Here is a 20,886-nt window from a genome sequence, read left to right on the forward strand (position 1 = left end):
CAATGAAACAATGTTAATTGATGTACATTGACACAGAAACATTGATTGTGTAATCAATCTATTGAAACTACAAAACTTTGTTCTTGAATCTTCTTGGTGAAAGACAAAATTCAATGAAACAATGTTGATTGATGTACATTGACACAGAAACATTGATTGTGTAATCAATCTATAAAAATTCATTAAACTATTTTAGCTTTCCTTTAATTAATTTTATTATTTTAATTATTTGATCATTAAGTCTCATTGTTTTACAACATCCCCATTCTCTCATTATCTTCGTTTAAATTAATATCTATTTTTAGATTTATTATTATATGAACTTTTGTTTAGGTTCTTTTAAAATAAGTTTCTTTGCGAGAATTAATTATTTTTTGTTTTCCTAAACTTACACATTTATAATGAACATTCAAGCTAAATCGACATTGTTTTGATAATTAAATATGCATTTAATGAAAATATTAATTGTCACTTTTTATATTTGTTAATGAAAATGATTTTTAAGTTATAAGGTGCCATAACAATTGACAAAGAGTTATACATTTGTACAAACACATTTGTACACACTAGCATATTGTAGCAGTTTATATTATAAATAAAGATTCGCTTTATTTTACGAGTTTCAAATTTAGATCTGAACCATGTTGAAGATCTTTCAAATCAATACGACAAATACATTTGTACACACTAGCATATTGTAGCAGTTTATATTATAAATAAAGATTCGCTTTATTTTACGAGTTTCAAATTTAGATCTGAACCATGTTGAAGATCTTTCAAATCAATACGACAAATACATTTGTACACACTAGCATATTGTAGCAGTTTATATTATAAATAAAGATTCGCTTTATTTTACGAGTTTCAAATTTAGATCTGAACCATGTTGAAGATCTTTCAAATCAATACGACAAATACATTTGTATACACTAGCATATTGTAGCAGTTTATATTACAAATAAAAATTCGGTATTTATTTTTATAACTTATTTTTTATTACATAGATTTTAATTCTAACCGAAAAATATTTCTAATCTATTTATATACATGTATTTTACTTAATGACATTGATGATATATGCAATTTATATGCACGTTTATCAATTATCAATATGAGCCATTGTATTGTTCATGGTAGTAATATTTGAATTTTAATAGTTGTTATCAACACCACGTAGCTTTTTGTCCTAAATTTATACTATTTGGTTCCGAAATAAGATTATAAATTTTTAAATTTAAATTCGACTTTTAAATACACTACTGATCGATTGCTTATATTGAGTTTCTGCTTTGCAAACAAGTTGAGGTTATAATTGTAAGTTTATTTGTATGAAATAAGAAATAATATATGTGACATTTGGATTTTATGCTACCATTTTTCTAAACAGGTGGTAGTGAGTCATTCACTTAAATATTGAGTAATCTTCAATAATGTGTAACGAAGATTTCTCTGAAACCATTAAAATAACGTATATAAATAATCGTATGTCAAAATGTGTGCCTATTTCAATTTTGCACACATTTTGACAGAAATTTGAATGAAATTTAGAGGTTTTTCTTCAAATTTGAATGATGCTTGTCAGAAAAAGTGTCAAAATGTGTGCAAATGTGTGCTATGTTTTTTTCTCCTGTCTGACGTCAAGAAGAAATATAAAGAGACTTTCGGCATCGTTAAAACATTCGATGTACTAAAAGAAGAAATAGAGGCTACAAAACTGTTTAGGATTTCAAATATACATCGTACAATTCATGTAAAACGCTTGTGAAAAAAGAGGTGAAAAAACAGGTGAGATCGCACCACTTCACCTAAACTTTATTTTTGCTGAAAAATGACCAAATTTCATGAGTTTCCTTAAGATAGAAAAAATAAAGTTAGTTTTATTTTTATTTATTTTTTTATTTTGTATGTAAGAACAGAAATGACAAACATTGAGTTTGAAACAGTTAAAAAGATAGACAATGACACCAAATTGGTTAGAATAGGTGATTTAAACGTAAGATACTCAAAGAAATACAACAAATATTCTTTGTCAGACATTTTATCTCCATCTGGAAAGAAAACATACCATTGGGTTGGAATTGCTTCTACTCAGAAAATTTTGACAAGAAATCCTGAGCTTATGATATCGGTAAGATTCTATGGAACTACAGCATATCTCATCGACAAAAGTCTTATACCAATAGTTTTGTTATGGATTGACCCAGTTGTTGGATATAACTTCATAACATATGGTTCATTCGATACGGAACGTTGCAGTGAAGGCTTACTTTACATCGTTCAGAAACCGAAGGACTTCAATACAAAAAGATATAAGATAGGAAGGACATATAATATAACTCAAAGATATGACAGTACAGTCAATAGAGTCAAGGTTGTGTTCGTTAATGATATGAGAGCTGCAGAAACAGAACTACTTGAAAAGTTTGAGAAAATGTATGGTGCTCCCATAAAAGGTAAAGAAACGTTTGAAGTAGATGAGATAGATAAAGCTATAAAATTATTTGACGAAGTTGCTGAAAAATACATGTAAAGCGTTTATTTTTGGTCTTTTGTGAAAGATAGAAAAAATAACGCTAATTTTTTATAAAATTTGATGAAGTGCAAATCTTCACTTCGTGTCATAATGTAAAAATAACGCTAATTTTTGACGAAGTGCAAATCTTCACTTCGTGTCATAATGTAAAAATAACGCTAATTTTTGACGAAGTGCAAATCTTCACTTCGTGTCATAATGTAAAAATAACGCTTACCATGTAAAACGGTTGTGAAAAAAAAGAGGTGAAAAATTAGGTGAAAAAACAGGTGAGATCTCACTTCTTCACCTAAACATTATTTTTGCTGAAAAATGACCAAATTTCATGAATTTCCTCATATGCTTGCTTCCCTCGGAAAACCAAGAGAAGAGATTCCGTATGAAAACAGTGAAGAACAGCGAGTACGTAAAAAAACGTAGTCGCCAAAACTCTATGAAAACAGTGAAGAACAGCGAGACCGACTTTTTTCTGGGTCGCCTAAAACTCATGAAAATCGTGAAAAATAACAGAGTATTTTGACAACTTCAAACAAGTAGGGTAGATGAACCATTTATTTTTCAAGCTTGACTTTTTACAATTTGAACTTTGTTTGCGTAGATATGAATTCTGAAAGAAGTATGAGGGTCTTGTATGACTTTGTACTTCTCCCATAGTTCATGTCTGTCAAACTTACCTGCCATGGACTCTTTCATAAGTTCCATGAAATCGTCTTCGGACAATCCGGGGAAAAGTACAATGTCAGTAAGTATTCTCTTTACATCCTTACTTAAACTCTTTGCTGTCTGTACACATATTACGACTGAAATGTTAAAGTGCCTAAGTTTCTTAAGAATTCGACACATATCTTGTTCTCTATTCTTAAGCAAAGGATGAGAAGCAAAGTCATCTAAGATAAGAAGACATCTATGAGGGTAAGTCTTCCAATCGTAAGATTGCAATTTCTTCGAAATGTATTCTATCTCTTTCTGTTTGTTTCTGAAGTGTTTCTTCTCTAATATTCTCTGCATTTCCTCATTTGGGTCTTTAAACTTCGAATTTATATACTCATTTATAGCATTGTACTTCAAAACCCTTCTTTGGTACTTCTTTATCCAATCTAACAACTCAGTATCCTTTATACATACTAACTTAGACTTCTTTATAATATCTTTGAACGAATTGACGGTTTGGTCAAATTGACCAGAAGTACTACAAATAACAACTAACTCATAGAATGGGTTCTTCTCATCTAGTTCTTGTTGTTGTGCAGCCATTTTAAGATAAGTGAAAGTCTTACCCGACCCAGGTGGTGCAATTAGACCTGTTATACCATTCTGAGCAAATAAGAACTTGTCATGTATGGGTTTTATCTGAGCATTTTCTAACTTCCTCTTGTTCTTGTTTAAAACATTCTCAAATTTCTTGTCAATGTCAGCAAACTTTTTTTCTAACATATTTTTAGAAAAATTAAAATTTTTATCTTTTAGAAAATGTCTAGCGATTTCGCTATCTATATTCGAGACAAGCTTTTCGACAGCAAAACATCTGTCGACCATAAAATCTTACATAGTGTAAACAAGAAAGGTGAATTTGTTCTAAAGTTCTGTTTCTGGGAATATGACAAGAACCATAAAACATTAAGCAGAGAAGTCTTAAAATTTGTCAATGACAGACTTGTTGACAGAGATGACGCCGATTGGAAAGATGAAGTCCAACAAAAGTTCTTAGAATGCAAAGAAGACACATGCGCTGTTCTTGAAGATGAAATAGAAAACAGAATAGAAGAGCTATTAAAGGACAAAGAACTTTTACATAAATATAGTTGCGCCAAATTTGACATAACTCCACCAGAAAAGAAGAAGAAAGAAAAGAAAGTAGAAGAAGAGAAGAAAGAACCTGAACCAGTTCCAGAGAAAAAGAAATTTGACATGTAAAAATAAAATTTTATTTTTAGAACATTTCTGGGTCAATGTCAATGTTCTCTTCCTCTTTAGGAGCAAACACTGGCTTAGACTCTAAAATCTTTTTACCCAATTTACCTTGAACTTCAACTATCTTAGACTCATAATATTCATAGTCGTCTGCTTTCTTTGGTTCATAAGGTATAACAAGTTTGTATGCTTTGCCTTCTTTAAGGTTTGAAAACCTTCTGTCAAAACTTTCTTTGACTGCTAACAAACCTTCTATGTCTAAGTCTTCAAATTTCGCACCATTTTTAGTCACAATAGCAAACTTAACTGCTGGTTCGATGTTCCAAACTTTGCTGAATGAAGACTTTTCAAAATGGTAGAAGTAAACATTCAAATATGTGAATGGGTCTAGTTCTTCTTTAAGTCCTGACATGTACTTGTTTACTGAGATGAATTTTGCCATCTTTTCTATCGGATAAAAAAATATTTTTTTTAAAATTTACTCATAAAAATTTTTCTTTGTATATACACCATTCTGAACATCTAAAAGACTTTTGACATTTGCCAAGAATGTTCGTTTAGACGCTGTCATATAACCATATTCTTGACAATATTGTTTATACGAATCGTACAATGACCTTTCATCTAAACACTCAAAGTCAGTTTCATCTATGAACAGTTCATATACACTCTTGTTTGCTTCTAACAATGTTTGTCTCTCTTCGGTATGTGGAATTTGTCTTGGATTGAACTTTGAAATATCTAATGTCATAAAGTATGAGAACAAGTGGTTGTAAAAGTCAGATGTCAAAGTTTCTGCTAAGTCGTCAAAATATTCTGTATCTTGCATATGAGAATCTGACGTTCTGACAACTACATATCTTCTGTCAGAACTTTCTAACTTCATCGGAACAGCATTGTTTGAAACCATAATGAAGTTTGCAACATTTTCACAAACTCTTTGGTCTTTATATTTTCTTTCAACAACTCCAACTTTGTCTGTTATAAGACTCTTCAAAGCATCTGAGTTTAAAACTTTTGTTGTATCTATACTTTGAAGTTCATTGCAAACTATAAGTTTCATATTCTCTATTGAGGAGTTAAACTTGCCACAGATGTTTTCTAAGTTTGTCATATTCGGGTTCGAATAGCCCTCTAACAGTTTGCACAAAATATCTGTAAAGAATGTGTTCTTACCAGTTCCTTGTTTTCCAATTATAATGAGAGCAGTTTCATTTTTAGCACTTGGATGTTGTAAGATGTTTGCAAACCAACATAAGATATACTCATAAACCTTTTCGTTTCCATTGCATATAATTTCTTTGACATGGTCTAACCAAGCTTCTATAATATTTTCTTTCCATTCTACTTGTTCATGATTTATATTCCAGTGAAGATAGAATAGAAGTTTGGAGAAGGTGTATAGAACTTTATACCTCGAACTGAAAAAATCTTCAAGTTTTGACAATAAGATATCCCAAGCATCTAACATCTTCATGCCAACTTGTACGACTTTTATTTTCTTAAGTTTCTGTCTACATTCTTGTTCTGAAACTATTGTTGCTTTAGGTTTGTTAAAGACTACATCCCATTCTTTCATAACATAACATTCTGGGGCAGAGTCGACATAAATGACTAAACGTTTCAAATTCTCGACTGCTTTGTTATAGTCTCGAAATGGACACATATTTCTGAATGCTTGGAAGTCATAAAAATCTGAAACATCTATTCTGTACATTTTTATAAAAATAAAAAAAATTTTTTTTTATTCTTGACTTTGTTGTTGCATTTGTTGCATTTGTTGTTCTTGAGCTATTTGTTGTTGAAGTTGTTCTTGTAATACAATACTTTCACCAGTTGCATCTTCCAATTCGAAACTTTCTGCCGTCATTGACAAATACATAGGACATAAAAGTTTTACAGGAACAAAGTTTGCGTCAACTAATGTCAACGTTATACTTGCCAAAGTGTTTGAGTTCACTAAGGTTGAAAATTCTGCATTCGAATGAACAATAGGCAAACCAGCAGAGAAAGTATTGTTTTACGCATAAGTATCTTTTGGTCATAATAGTTTCTGTCGACATTCGAATAACACTTTGAACCTAAGTTTGAAACAATATATAATTGGTGTGCTTAATGTCAATGAATAGACATTCCTTGTATGACACCTTTTCCTGTTATAGGAAACTGTTGGTAGTAAAAACCAGATATAAGTTTTTGTATTATAGCTCATATTGTTTATAGTAAAACTCAGTCGGACATCCAAACATAAGAAACCTGCTCTAGTTGCAGACATGTTACACCCGTCCTTAAAGTATTAAATAAGTCAACAAAACTGTTGGTGGTATATCTGAGTAAGTATCTTCAAAGGAGTATTTTTACCATTCACAACAATAAAGTCTTCTGGTGTCAAAAGAGCAAAACAGGCTTTAGTCGTCATTGTGTTTAAGGTTAGTTTACAATATCGTCCTTGAGGACTTTGTAAGTTTGTTGTTATAGAATTATATGACTCAGGGTTTTTAGTCGTAATAGTATAAACCATTATATCTTCTGCCATTTATATATATTTAAAAGTTTTTCTGAAAGTGGAGAAGAACTTCATCTAAACTTTCACATGGCGTTTCTTGAAGTTCTCTGTCTAAGAAGTTCAAATATTTTGTAAAGACATAGAACTTTCCTTTGTCTACACGAACAAACAAAACAGGGTCTTTCATATCGTTCAAAAGTGTGTAAAAGTCCTTTACATGAAATAAAGTCTATATTATTTTTCTTCAAACATCTTTCAAGAAGTTTTGACATTTTTACTTAGCAAATAAATTTTAATGAAATGTTTGTGGTCGTCAAATATTTTTTATGACGTCTGGGAAACTATACTTTAAGTTCAACGTTTCACCTCCTTTCATAACGTATATCTTGTCAATGACATTATATGAAACACCACAGCAACTAATGTCGGGTTCTATTTCTTTGATGTTTATATCGTCTGCCTCTGTCAAAAGTTTCAATAGTTCTTTCAAGACTTCATGAGGTGCAATGACATATGAGTTCACTTTTACAGGGTTGTGTTCGACCAAGTTAACATTATACCTAAAGCTTGACAAATCTTCTCCTGAGTTTGAAGTTTGTCTTTCAGTTGTTGGTAGTCGTTCGAATATCTGCAACAGAACTTAAGTCTCTGCTAACTTCAGGATATGTTGGTTGTTCTTTTACAGGAACAATTGTTATACCATCTTTGTCTTCGTATGGTTTCCCCACTTCAACATCTCTGTCTTTGACATTGACAACAACACTTTGACTGTTTGTTTGAGTTGGTGAATTTTAACTTCACATCTGCCACCGCCATTAAACCTTTTGAAACACTCACGCTTCTATTTTTCGGAAATGACATTTTACTTAGAATAAAAAGATGGACGTATTCGAGTATCTCTTCGAATTGAAGCAGAACAAAGTTTACACACACAAACAAACAATACACAATACATTGACAGAATAGTTCTTTATACAAACAATGGTAAATGTTATAGAATAGCAGTCTTTTGCTGAACCTAAATATTTTCAGAAAGCAAAGAAAGTTGGTATAACTGAAATGGTGAAAGTTCTTGACGTTGACAAAAATATAACAACAAAACTTACAGATATTTCTAAAGGTAAGTTTATCTTACAATATTATGTCAAAACTGGCGTACTGTCAATATTGACGGAGAGAAGTCAGTTCAAGAACAACTTACTGACCTGCTGCCAAAATCTGCTCGATGGAAGCTGTCGTTTATGCCAATCTGAGGAGCCCCAGCAGGTTTCATCGAACGAATCTTCAAAGAGCATCTTCCGTGAAAAGTGCTATTGGTTTTGTAAACTTCTTTGCTCTCAGTTCATCTGGACCGTCTCTGTCACCAGTATATTGTATTTGAACTGTACCAACAGTTGAAATACCACCATAAAGTCTTCTTGAGTCAGCAAATGGAATGCCAAGCCAAAAGTTTGAACGGTCTCCATTTGTATATTGAGTTTTTTGACCTCCTGTATGAGTCCATACTTTCACATATGGCATAATAGAACTTTGCATTTCAGGGTTAATGGTTTGTTGTGAAGTTGTTGTTAAAGTTCATAGCATCTAATGTCAAGTTGTATGACCTCAATATCCTCAACTGTAGAATATTCTTCTCTTGGATAATATTTGCCATCTATGTTTATATGATATTTAATACCAGGGTTGTAGAAACAAGAATAGTCATTTATAGTTCGTCTGAACAGTACAAACATAGTATCTGCATGTTTCATTGCAGTTGTTAAAGCAATATCTGTTCTTGCAACCTGGGTCAGCACTTTGGTTTCCAACTTCACCTGCAAAGTCTTGACAGATATTTGGTGTATAGGGAACATAAGTGGAACTGCAATATATTTGGCAGCTAAAGCATTTGAAAATATCTGGGTCCAACATATAGACTGCAAGTCTGCTTTCTATTCTCTTGCATTCAAACTTTTCGCATGTAAACTTAACTGGGTCCCAAGCAGTTCCAGCAGCATTGAAATAATAGTTTACTTCATTGTTGAGGTTTGAGAAACCAAAGTCTAAGTCAACTTTGTCTTTGCAAAATTCGGCGAATGACGTTTGATTTGTTCCCTTTACGTCTGTAATAGTGAATGGGTCTTGTGTTGGTGCAATGACTAAGTTTTTTTGCTTGGAGTAAGTTCGATAGAAATTTTTCCTGCCCAGTTTGGCAAGTATCTTAAAAACCTGAAGATGAGGAAAGATGACAAAGGAACTCTAAGTTTCAGTTTTACTTTGGTTACTGCTGCTGCAGTTTGTCCAGAAAGGTTAACATAAACTCCTGGAACGTTAGGGTCAAGTCTTCTTATTTTCTCAATATTTGCATACTGGTCTGTTTGTTCTCTAGCTTGTGGTTGTACTGAGTTTCTCAAAGCGAACCATTCATAGTTTGCCCATGTTACTGTTTGAACTAAGTCAGAGTTAGAATATATCTTATATCCCATGAAATTCTGAGCATATTGGTATCCGACATAGAAAATTCCATTGCAACCTTTCTTGTCAGACAACTTGGCAGAAGGTTTTATTTCAATGTCTTGTTCCACGTATAAGAATGAGTTGTCAATAGAAATAATATGAAACCTGTCGCAAGCAATATCTACTGTTGTTGAAGAACCTTCTCCAAACTCACCTACGTTTCCATAAGAAACAGCAGTTGTATATTCGTAAGTTCCAGGAACTATTTCTGACCTTCTAATGGCATTGTCGCATTCGTTATACCATTCGGAAACATTTCCGTTCATGGCATCCAAAACTGTTGGCGTTATATTGAGCGGCGTACATTTCATATGGGTAAAAATATAGAATAGTTGGATTTATGTGTCATAATAGAACCCACTCGGACGAAGCTTTACTTTCTTCCTGACTGAGTTTTTAACTCTTCTTTTCCTTCATTGCCACTACTTTCACTAGATGAAGTTACTTCTTCACTACTTTCACTTTGTTCTACTCTTCTCTTCTTCTTTGGTGTCGCTTTTGGTAACTTGCCCTCTGCTTCAAGTTGTTGCATCTTTGCCTCATGTTCACCTAGTATGTTGTAAATTTTCCATGTCCTTTTTGCCTTTGGGCTCTGGTCGCCCATCTCAGGTAACCTATATCCTAGAAAGATTTCGTCATAGTTTGTATTTGAGTCTTCGCGTATTGTTTGCATGACTCTTTCCTGAGTTTCCGGTTCAAGCTCTTCAAACAGAGCTTGTCCATATGGAATAAGCTCGTTTCCAAATATATGTTTTTGTAGCCATTCTGGTTTTCTTTCCATGTTACCAATAATATCTTTTGTGAATGGGAAAGCTTTTACCCAATGTTTCAGTCTTGCGTCATTTATTTCTGTAGTTGGTTTTATTTGTCAAGGAACATGTTTTTCAATACTAACATTTCATTTGGTACTGTCCATTTGAGTTTTCTTAAATATTCATCCCTTCTCAGTTCATTGTCTGCAAAGTAAGTTTTTATGACATTTTGTAAACTTTCGTTTGCAAGGTCATGTACAATAGGTTCTCTTCCTTCTATCTCCCTAACTTTCTTTCTAAACTCTTCACCAAATATACCATCTCTATGGTTCTGTGTAGTTCTTTGAGATAAATGTTCTAGAACGTCAGGTGTTATATTTCCATCAGCCATGTTCATTTCATACTGGTCCAAAATATCTGCATGTTTCATATCTTTCAATGGCATTAAAGCCGCGCTGAAAATACCAGCTATATCTGGTTCACCATTCACTTCCATTGCGTCTACAACTTCTTGGAATTGTGGTTGTAAGTTTATGAACCACCTATCCGGATTAGCTTTATGACCCCATCTCATTGTAGTTCCATAGTCTGCAGAAACAAAAGTAGGTTGTTTCCATATTGGTTAGGTTCTGAATGAACTTTAAACAATGTTTCATTTCTATATGCTTTGTTGAAATTTAACCTTTTATTTTCACCGAGTTCAGCCAAAGATTGAACGTTATATGGTCGTAAGTAAAAAGGATTGTTGTATTTGCGTACATTTTCTTTCAGTACTTCCATTCTATGCTGAATATTTTCATCTGATGTTGGAGTCTTTTGTATGTCGGCGAACATTTTTCGATATTCTTCTACTATGTCAGCTGAATTTTTCTTAGACTCTTGGAAAGATTCCATATTCTCCGCATACTCTTGTTGAGGGTCAAGATTTTTCGGCTGTTCCAAATCTTCATCTAGTTCTGTGAAGTTAGTTTCCAAAGGAGGGACTTGTTCGTTTCCTTCAGGCTCTTCTAGCTGTTGTTGCTGAACTATTTCTTCCATGTCTGGTTGTATCTGAACTTCTTCTGTGGAGTTTCTTGTACCTCATCTGCTGGCATTTCATATATTCCGAGACCGTTTTTAAACAAGTTCCCTATTTAAGCCATCCGCATTCATAACCCTTTCTTCTTTCGTTCCGTCTCTATTTTTTTACGCGTTTCATGAAGATAGTTGAATTATCATTTATCTCTGACACCAAATATCTCGGAGTAAATTCAGTCATGTCATTTGGATGATATGCTATTAAATCATATCCCTTAGCGAGCTTGTATTTTCCAGGTTTGAAATTATATCCCATTTGGTGCTGAACCATAAAGCTAAATAGGTTCGGGTCAGTATTTCCTTCCTTGAACTTTCTAATAGCTTCTTTATATCTGTCACTAAAGTCAAGAGTATCTGGGTAACCATAGTCTTCCTTAAGCATTTTTAAGAATTCTTGGTTTCCTTGTTCTCTACTTCTTTTATGTCCTTGCTCTGTTTGTGGTGCAGTGTTTTGAACTGTTGGTTGTGGTGCAGTGTTTTGAACTGTTGGTTGTGGTGCAGTGTTTTGAACTGTTGGTTGTGGTGCTGGATTTGAACTGTTGGTTGTGGTGCAGTGTTTTGAACTGTTGGTTGTTGTGTTGGTTGTTGTGTTGGTTTTGGTGCATGCCTGTGTCTGTGTCCATGTGACGATGTAAATGTTTTAGGTAGTCCTGGTGCAGGTGCTTCTCTTGGAGGGTTTGGTGGTATATAAGTTCCACCAGCTGGCACATACGTTCCATCTGCAGCATAATGTCCTACCTGACTTTTCGTTCTTAAGAAAGCATTTACTAGGTCTGTTTTGGTCTGTTGTAACTCTTTTTCTTGACTTTCCACAACAGTTGCTCTAACGGCGTCATAGGCACTTTGAACTGCCTGTCTCGTTGCTGCATCTGTTATTTTCGTCATATTTTGTGCTACTTCTCTTAACTCGTTGTCGAAACCTTCAGACTTCAGTTTCTTTCCAGATGAGAAGTCGTTCACTAGTTTCACCTTACTATGAAGAGCTTCGAAGGCGTTCTTAAAGTCAGCATTCATTAAAGCTTCATTTGAACTGTCTTCATCCGCTTGTATTTTTGTCCTTATTGACCCTATAAGTTGGGCTGCTTTAGCGTTGGCTTGGGCATCTAACCAGTCATTATTAGCTTTTATATATTCTGCGCTTTTCATTGCTTTTGCATGGCTGCGTCGTTATTTTTACTTTCTTGTGCTAAGTTTTCATACTGTACGGTTTGGTTTTGCAACTGTAAAAGTTTTTCTGCCTTTACATTTGCTTCAACTTCTTTTTTATACTCATCGCTATCCATATATGTCTTCAGGGCTTTTTGTTTTATTTCTTCATCTTTCAGTACTTTATATTGAGTAGTATGGTTTTTCAAATTTATAACATCTTGTTCCATTTTTGCTACTTCTGCTGCTTTTTCTGACACTTTTTTCGCATATTCCTCTGTACTTAGTTCTTTCAGTTGTTCTTTTTTTTCTCTCTTTTAACTCATTGAGTTTCTTTGTGTGTCTGTCATATTCTAGTTTCTTTTCGTTTTCACTTATTTGTTTCTGTATGTCTATGTTTGACTTTTTGACATCTGTTATTTGATTTTTTGAGTGAACTCAAATTCATTTGACTTTGAGGGTTATAAGCTGTTCCGTCTGCAGCTCCACCATAGCCTGCCATTTTCGCTAAAAGTGCCGCTCTTAAACCTCCACTCTGTGCACCAATAACTCGGCTTAAAAGCATAGGGTTGCTTGACATTTGTTGCAACATAGTGGGGTCATTCATCATTTGTTGTTGCAACTGTTGTTGTGGTGTCAGTTTTACTATTGGATGTTTCAATGCTCCCTTCCTCTTACGTATATTCTTACGTAGCTTACGTGGCATTTTAAGTGAAGTTAAAAAGCGGTTTTTGACAGATGTTTATATGACACTATTTGTTCAGCACAAAAAACTACTCGGTCAAAGTGTTGTCAGTTTTGTAAAATAACCATCCTATCTCATTCTATAAGGGGGAAAGTCTTCTCAAAGTATACTTCCTTGGAACGCCCGTAACTTTTCCTGTAGCGACGATAGACCCTTACTTGTCCGGACAAAGTTATACTAAACATCTTCAGGGCTAGAGGGCACGAAGTGCCTGGAGGCCCCACTACCTTTTTTTTTTTTTTTTTTTTTTTTTCTGTTGTTGCTTTTGATTATCAAGTAGCCAAGTTCATGACAAATTACTGCCCATCAATTATAAATTGACCGACGATTACCATGTATTCATAAATCAGTTGAAGAAAGAACTAATAAATGAATACATCGAGTTTATCGTATCACCGTATGAATCTGATTCACAATTATCATATCTTGCAAGAACAAGATACGTTGATTGTGTTTTAGTATCAAACAGTTATTTAATTTCATATCTAACACCATTAATACTATACAAACTTTATGATTCGTTACAAGTTACTTGAAATAGATACCAATATTTCATAACTTTTCATAAATTAACACACAACAACTTTAGAACTCTTTGTATATTCATTTGATGTAACTATTCACCATCAATTACAAATCTTTCTCTGAAACCATCTCTTAAACTCATTTTATAATACGAAAATTCAACAAATGTAATTATTTCTTCTAGATCTAACTAAAAGAATACATAATTTCCATACAAATTCTAATACATGTTTAACATTGCATTCAAAACATTCTTTTATCCTCTTTCATATGATCCAATAACAGAACCATTAATTTTTTTTCATTCAGAATCTCCATAAGAACACAACTTTTTTATAATCATACATTGCTGTAGATATACTTAAACATCTTGTTCAAGCAACGTATATTTGATTTTTTTTTTTTAATTTTTTTATATATATAATGATTTTAGCTATGCGCATTTCGAAAAGGCTTATAATTCTATAAGTTTCATTTCAATCAATTATTATATTTCTTTATTTTTTTTATATTATGGATATTTTCAAAAATGGCTAATATACAACGAATATTGAAATTATTTTTGATGATTTCGAAGCTTTTAGAATAGTCAAAACAATTAAAAGATTATTTTTTAAAAAATAGTAAATAATTCCATACAAATGGTATATCATTCAACTTATTATTTCACCAAAAGTTCATTTCCCAAACTTTGGGCCGCCAAATATCAAGTATTGGTTTCAAGTATCTTATCCGTTTGATCAAATCCATTTTTTCTTGAGGAAGATTTTTTTTAAACGTACAGCAATGGCGTCTTTTGAGGAAGAAACCATTGCACAGTTTCAAAAACTTCGAGAAACTTTAGAGAAGAAGGCTAATTTGGAAGGACAAATTGAAATGATGTACGCAAATGAGAAAAAGCAACAAAATAGAAGTAACGTAGAAGAATTTACTCCATTTGAATTAAATATTACCAAAAGCAATACACCATTCAATATAAGAAATAGACAAAATACCAAATCCAGTAAATCGCGCTCAAATTCTAATATAAGTTTTTCAAAATCAATAAGAACTCCATCTATTAAAACAACAACAAATGCAACACATTTATCTCAAAGCCCATACTTAAGACCAAGAAATATTTCGAAAACACCTCAACCAAAATCAAAATCTAAAATTTCACGCTCAAATGTTACACAAAAACGAAAAACACCAAAGAAAACATATAAAGAAGCAAGAAATAAGAACGCTACATCAAATGATCTCAATAATACTGAGACATTCCTTAGATCTCCAACTCCTTTACAAGAGAGGCCTAATCTCTATGATCAAACACTATATTTTTCTTCTTCTGGAGATACTGACAGTCTTATTAATATGAATTTCCCAAAAATTGAACATCATTACAATTCTCCAAAAATTTACACTCCTGCAAAGACTCTTCCAATTATATCAACAAGTGCTATGACACAAACTCCTCTACGCTCTAGTCTCAGACCATCACTGAGAAAATCTAGTAGTTTTGACAAATTTAATGAAAATCCTACAACAGTTACATCTCCTCCATTACATATTAGTTTTGATGATGATCCTCAAGATTCTCATAAATATTTCCCAAGAAAATCCTCAATTTCTGCATCTTCAACAGATAGCTTGAATTCATCCAAAGAAAAACTCAAAATTAATCATCAAAACAGTATCAATGATGATTCATCATCTGAAGAAGAAATAGAAGATGCATACAATTCCTTAATGAAACTTAATCCTTTATCCAAAAATCTCGGATCATTTAATGGAACAAATGAAAATCCATATCCTGTCAGTGATAGTGATTCTCCATCTATTGAAGACATTTCAGATTATCTTAATAAATCACAAGGATCAAGATCTTCCAAGAAATCAAACAAATCACAATCATCGCCAAAATCTAATTCATCAAAATCATCTGGAAAATCAAGAGGTTCTGTTTTATCATCCCCACATTCATCTAAATCAGGAAAGAAATCACCAAAGAAATCATCAAGTGCTGGATCCTCAAAATCCAATAAAAGTACTCCCAAAAGATCGAAATCATCTCTTTCTTCTCCAAAAAGTTCTAAATCATCAAAGTCTTCTCTTGGTTCTCCAAAGAGATCCCGATCTTCATCGTCAGCATCATCTCATGGATCAAAGAAGTTACAGAATTCATATACTTCTCCTTATGCTTCTTCTCGTTCTTCAGCTGCAAATTCTCCTTTATCATCACCAAGGAAATTATCTGCTGCATCATCTCATTCATCTCTTGGTTATTCTCCATATTCATCATCAAAGAGATTGTCATCAGCTTATTCTCAATCTTCTCCTTATTCATCACCGTATTTGCTGAGTAAAATGAGATCTTCTTCTCATTCTTCAGCACCTCCTTCTCCACATGGATCCAGACGTTCTTCTTCTGGTTCTGCAACTCCATTTACATCATCCAAGAAATTGTCATCAAGTCCATATTCATCAGCATTGTCATCAGCGAGAAGTCTTGGACTTTTACCTCATTCATCGAGTAGATCTTCTGTTGCTTCACCATATGATAATCTTCATGATAAAGGAAGCTTCGGTTCTTTCAAGACTTTGTCAAAGAATCGTCCTCTTTCTTCATCAATGAGTGAAGTGAGAGTTCCTTTCTCTCTTATTTCAGAAGCATTGAAGAATAATAAAGGCAAGAAAATCAGAAGAGCCAAATCTGTTGTTCTTGGATCAGATCACGGAAAGAATTTCAAAAAGAGCAGAAGAGTTTCTTCATTATCTTCTCAATCAAGTGAAATTGTTGAAGCTGCTTCTTCCGTTTTGGATATTCTTGCTGATGATAACAGAAGTCAAATTGATGATATTGATTTGAATAACATTAATAATGAAGTTATTGAACTTTCTTTATCAAATGCTGTAGGAGAAAACTTACCAATTACTGAAATAGAGAAAGCAATTGCTTCACAATCAATATTTACAATTGGAAATGCAGATGAAGAAGATAAAGATTTGTTAAATAATGGAAGCTTTTCTAGCCAAAACAAATCAAAGTCTTCAGCATCAATAAATAACAAGGATCAATCCAACCCAGAGAATTCTCAGCAAAAATCTGAATTAAATAACCAAATTAATGAAGAAGAATCTAACACAGAAATAGAAGGAAATGAAATAAACTCAGAAGCTAATGAAGAAGAAGAAGAAGATAAATGTAATAGTCAATTAAAACAAGAAGAGGAGGAAGAAGCGAATGAAAATATTGATGATAAAACTAAAGCAGACCAAAATAATGATGAAGAGGAGAAGAAGCATCAACATCAAAATTCTGATGTACATTCTAAAAGATGTCATCATCATAGTAAAAATTGTGAAAATAAAAAAGATGAAAATGATGGAAAGAAACATCATCACCACAATAATAATAACGACAATAACAAGGATGATGAAAAAGGAAATAAGAAACATCGCCATCATAGCAAGAAATATAAAGAAAACAACGATGACAATGATGGAAAGAAACACCATCATCATCACGGCAAGAAAGAAAATGAAAACGATGATAAACACAATCAAAAGCATAAATCCCATGGTAATAAAGAAGACGATAAGAAAGATCATCACAGATCTCATAAAGATGATGATAATAAGCATAGACATAAATCACACGAAAACAAAGATAAATTGCCAAATACTCATCATCACATACATGGAAATGATGATGATAAAATGAGAAATAAATCTCATGATAAACATCATTCGCATGATAAGAGGAAATACAATGATATTGCAGTTGGTGATTCTCAGCCTATCAATAGTAATAGACCACGCAATTCATCAACTCCTTATGATCAAAGAAAGAACAAAGATAAGTATGATGATCCAAATTATAAAGATTATCGAAAATATGATCCATATTATCAAACCAAAGATGATGATAATTCTTCATTGAATTCTGATATTGAAGAACAATACAAGAATCAAGGACCTTACAATAATCCAGATTATCATAATCAAAAAACCAAAGATCCAAGTTTCAAAGGAAGAAATGATAATACAAGAAATCAAAGCAGAAGGTCTCCATTTGGAAAGGATAAGAGAGATTTATATGAAGATTATCAAAATGATCAACCAAATTATCCAAATTACAAGAATGATAATTATTATGATCCTCAAAGCAAAAGACCATATAACGAATCCAGAAGATATCCAATTAATACAAGAGATATGGAACCATTTAACAGAAATGCTTATGATGAATATCAGCAGAGAAATCCAAGAACTAGAACTACATATGGCCAGGATAATGATTTTGATAATACTGAAAAGAGACGTCCAATTAATGACTCTGAAAGATATCCAACTAACAGAAGAAATACAAGAAATGCTGTAGATGATTATCAAGATTTCAATCCAAGATTTAGAGCTCCAAAAGATAGGAGAGATGACTATGAAAATTATCCAAGTAAAAGAGCTAATGACAGAAATCCAAATTCCAATCATCAAATTGGAAGATATGATGATCCAAGACAAGACAGATCAAATCACAAACCAAATAAGATTCTTCCACAAGTTTATTACGATGATTCTTATAATGAAAAGGATTATGATTTTCCATCAAGTGATAGATCAGATTTGATAGAGAGAAGGAATGATGATTATCCGAATAATGTCAGAATTAACAGTCCAGTTGGAAGACTTTCAAATTTAATTAGAGGTGACTCTGACAGCGAAATTTACAAACCTCGCAGACAAAACAGGGCTTACAGAGATCCAAAGACTGGAAGAAATATATCTCCAATTTCGAAGCGCTTGCAAGATTCTCAACAATCATTTTCAGATGATGACAAATATGATCCGAACTTCTTACCAAGAATTCGCAAATACAGTAAACCAGTTCAATACATCAAACCAAAAGATAACAAGAAGAAAGAAAAGAAGAAGCAGGTCAAAAACCCAATGAAAGAAAATGATGAAAAAGTTATGACGAAGAGAGAACTAGCGCATAACTTGAGAATTTGTACCAATCCAATCAGATCTAAGCTTCTCGATAGATTACTTACTGAAAAAATCTTGGCTGAAAACGATGTCTCCATTGTTGAACCAAAGGAAAATAAAGAAATTTCAGATTATACAAGCTATGAGTCAAATTCAAACAAAAAGCAAAGTCAAAGTATTGAATATGATGATTATTACGATTCTTCATATGATTACAAATATGAAACATCAGCCCGAAACGAGACAACTGAAGATCAAAGTTATTATAACACAGAATCAAACGAACCAAATGAAACAAATCTTACAAAAGAGAAGAAAGATTCTACTAATGATCCAGCAAAATCAGATAAACAAGGAATCTCTCCAAAGAAAGAAATGTTCAACGAAAGGAATTCTAACTTATCAGATTCAGCAAATAATGACCAAACACAGGAAACTAACAAATTTGGTCAAAAGAACTCCATTCCTTCACAGAAAAAAGCAGAAAATAACAAACCAAATTCAACAAAAGATATCCAAGCAAATGCTAATCAGGATAAATATGAAAAGAAACCAAATATTTCTGATGCTGATAAGAAGGAAAATCCCAATCAAAATGAAAAGAAACCACTACCAACAAAGGAAATCAAGGAATTAGAAAATAAAAAGCCAAATGAAAAGATTTCTGCACCAAATCAATCTAATGTATTGAATTCTAATTACAAACCATCTGATCAACCAAAGAATGGGTCAAACACAAAACATGAAATAAATGATTCCAGAAAACCAACTTCTCAACCTCCTGAATCAAGAAATGATGCTACAACAAATACAAATCAAGTGCAAAGTCAAAATGAACCTAATAAAAATAGTGATCAAAAGAATTCTAATGGAAAAACTCAAAAGCAATCTGATTTATCAAAGAATTCAAATCCAAAATCAAATCAATCTAATGGTAGTAAACTTGATTTAATGAAGCAAGTCCAATCAAAAGGAAATAATGAAGGAAATAATAATATCAAAGATAATAAAAATAAAGATAATCGGTTGAACCAGCAACAAACCGAATTATCTAATGAAAATAGCAATCCAACAAATACACCTGACGTGAAGAATGATAATGGAATTTCAAATCGGAAGAATAGTGATAAAAATGATTTAGACAATAAGAGAGATATTCAAGATAAACCACAAAAGCAGCAGAATTCAAATTCATCCAAGAATTCTCTTGAACAAAACATAGATAATGATGAAGAAAGAAATCAGATGAATGAGAATGGAGCTGATAAACATAAAAATATCAAACAGTCAGGATCAACAAAGAAAGATTTACCAACAAAAAGTGCACCAAATACACTCAAATCAATATCAAGAAATCCAAATAAGGCCAACAAATCATCCAAGATTGACGAGCCAAGAATGATTCTTTCATCTGAAAATGGAATGGAAAATTCAGATCTTCAAGATTTGGATAACAAACAGTCTGAAAAACAGAGCAATGCTTCTAATACGAACGAAAAAGTAAAGAACGATAAATCAAATCCAAAGCAACAAGCAGAATTACCATCAAATATTAGTTCAAATCAAACAGAATCAGCGAATACAGATACTTCTAAGAAATCAATCAACGATGAACCTAAATACTCAGGATATTATTCTGATTATTACACTCAATCTCAAAATGATTTATCATATGACGAAAAATCATATTATTCGTCAAATCAAAAGAAAAACCAAAGCAAAGATCGACATCATAATGATACATATGATAGTGTCAGTTATTATGATGATTCTCAGTCGAATGATCCATACCAATCTACAAATAAGTCTAAATCAAATTCCAATAAAGAAAAAGAAGATACATCAACGTTTCTTCACAATTTTGAGGATCGCTTGATGAAAGAGATCCATGGAGGAAAATACAATCTTCCATATCAAGCAATGATCAATGATAAAGCAACACAGACAGAGAAGAAAAACAAGAAGAAGGCTAAACAAATTGATCCTAAATTTAAGTTAGATTCATACAAGCGACCTATGATTCTAAGTGAAGGACTTCTGATGAAACGCCAAATCAATATCAAAATGACAGCTTCCCAAATATCAGAAGAACAGAAAGATCGATTTTGGAGATCTCAAGTGAGCAAGAAAAAACAAAATGAATTCCCTCTTCAGAAATAATTATTTTTTTATCTATTTTATTTGTTTGTTAAAAAATTATTGTTTATAACTACCCAATTCCTTA

General features: G+C 32.5%; 5 protein-coding genes and 1 pseudogene across 6 annotated transcripts, besides 2 other annotated features; 3 read left to right on the plus strand and 3 right to left on the minus strand.

Annotated features, from left to right (window-relative positions):
• Positions 1-1,627: part of a mobile genetic element that runs on past the window's edge.
• Positions 1,622-10,828: a mobile genetic element.
• Positions 1,919-2,463, plus strand: TVAGG3_0827860 (organellar and viral DNA polymerase type B; the record flags this gene model as incomplete). The annotated part of the gene is made up of 1 exon (XM_051248353.1): positions 1,919-2,463. A coding segment is annotated over one exon (545 nt), but the record flags the coding sequence as incomplete, so codon positions are not given.
• TVAGG3_0827870 (protein of unknown function, DUF4106 family) lies at positions 3,092-3,967 on the minus strand (the record flags this gene model as incomplete). Its single annotated transcript, XM_001311512.1, has 1 exon — positions 3,092-3,967. The coding sequence occupies one exon, from the start codon at positions 3,965-3,967 to the stop codon at positions 3,092-3,094; it is 876 nt and encodes a 291-aa protein (XP_001311513.1).
• On the plus strand, positions 4,004-4,447 carry TVAGG3_0827880 (uncharacterized protein; the record flags this gene model as incomplete). The annotated part of the gene is made up of 1 exon (XM_001311513.1): positions 4,004-4,447. One exon carries the CDS (start codon positions 4,004-4,006, stop codon positions 4,445-4,447), a length of 444 nt encoding a protein of 147 aa, XP_001311514.1.
• Positions 4,923-6,161, minus strand: TVAGG3_0827890 (uncharacterized protein; the record flags this gene model as incomplete). Its single annotated transcript, XM_051248354.1, has 1 exon — positions 4,923-6,161. One exon carries the CDS (start codon positions 6,159-6,161, stop codon positions 4,923-4,925), a length of 1,239 nt encoding a protein of 412 aa, XP_051083829.1.
• An 821-nt stretch (positions 10,829-11,649) lies between the features above and the next one.
• On the minus strand, positions 11,650-13,127 carry TVAGG3_0827900 (annotated as a pseudogene). The gene has a single exon. A coding segment is annotated over exon 1 (1,478 nt).
• Positions 13,128-14,465: 1,338 nt separating this feature from the next.
• Positions 14,466-20,869, plus strand: TVAGG3_0827910 (tetratricopeptide repeat (TPR)-like superfamily protein family; the record flags this gene model as incomplete). Its single annotated transcript, XM_001311515.1, has 1 exon — positions 14,478-20,822. One exon carries the CDS (start codon positions 14,478-14,480, stop codon positions 20,820-20,822), a length of 6,345 nt encoding a protein of 2,114 aa, XP_001311516.1.
• Between the last annotated feature and the right edge of the window lie 17 nt (positions 20,870-20,886).

This window comes from Trichomonas vaginalis, chromosome VI (assembly GCF_026262505.1).
Source record: "Trichomonas vaginalis G3 chromosome VI, whole genome shotgun sequence".
Taxonomy (NCBI): domain Eukaryota; phylum Parabasalia; order Trichomonadida; family Trichomonadidae; genus Trichomonas; species Trichomonas vaginalis.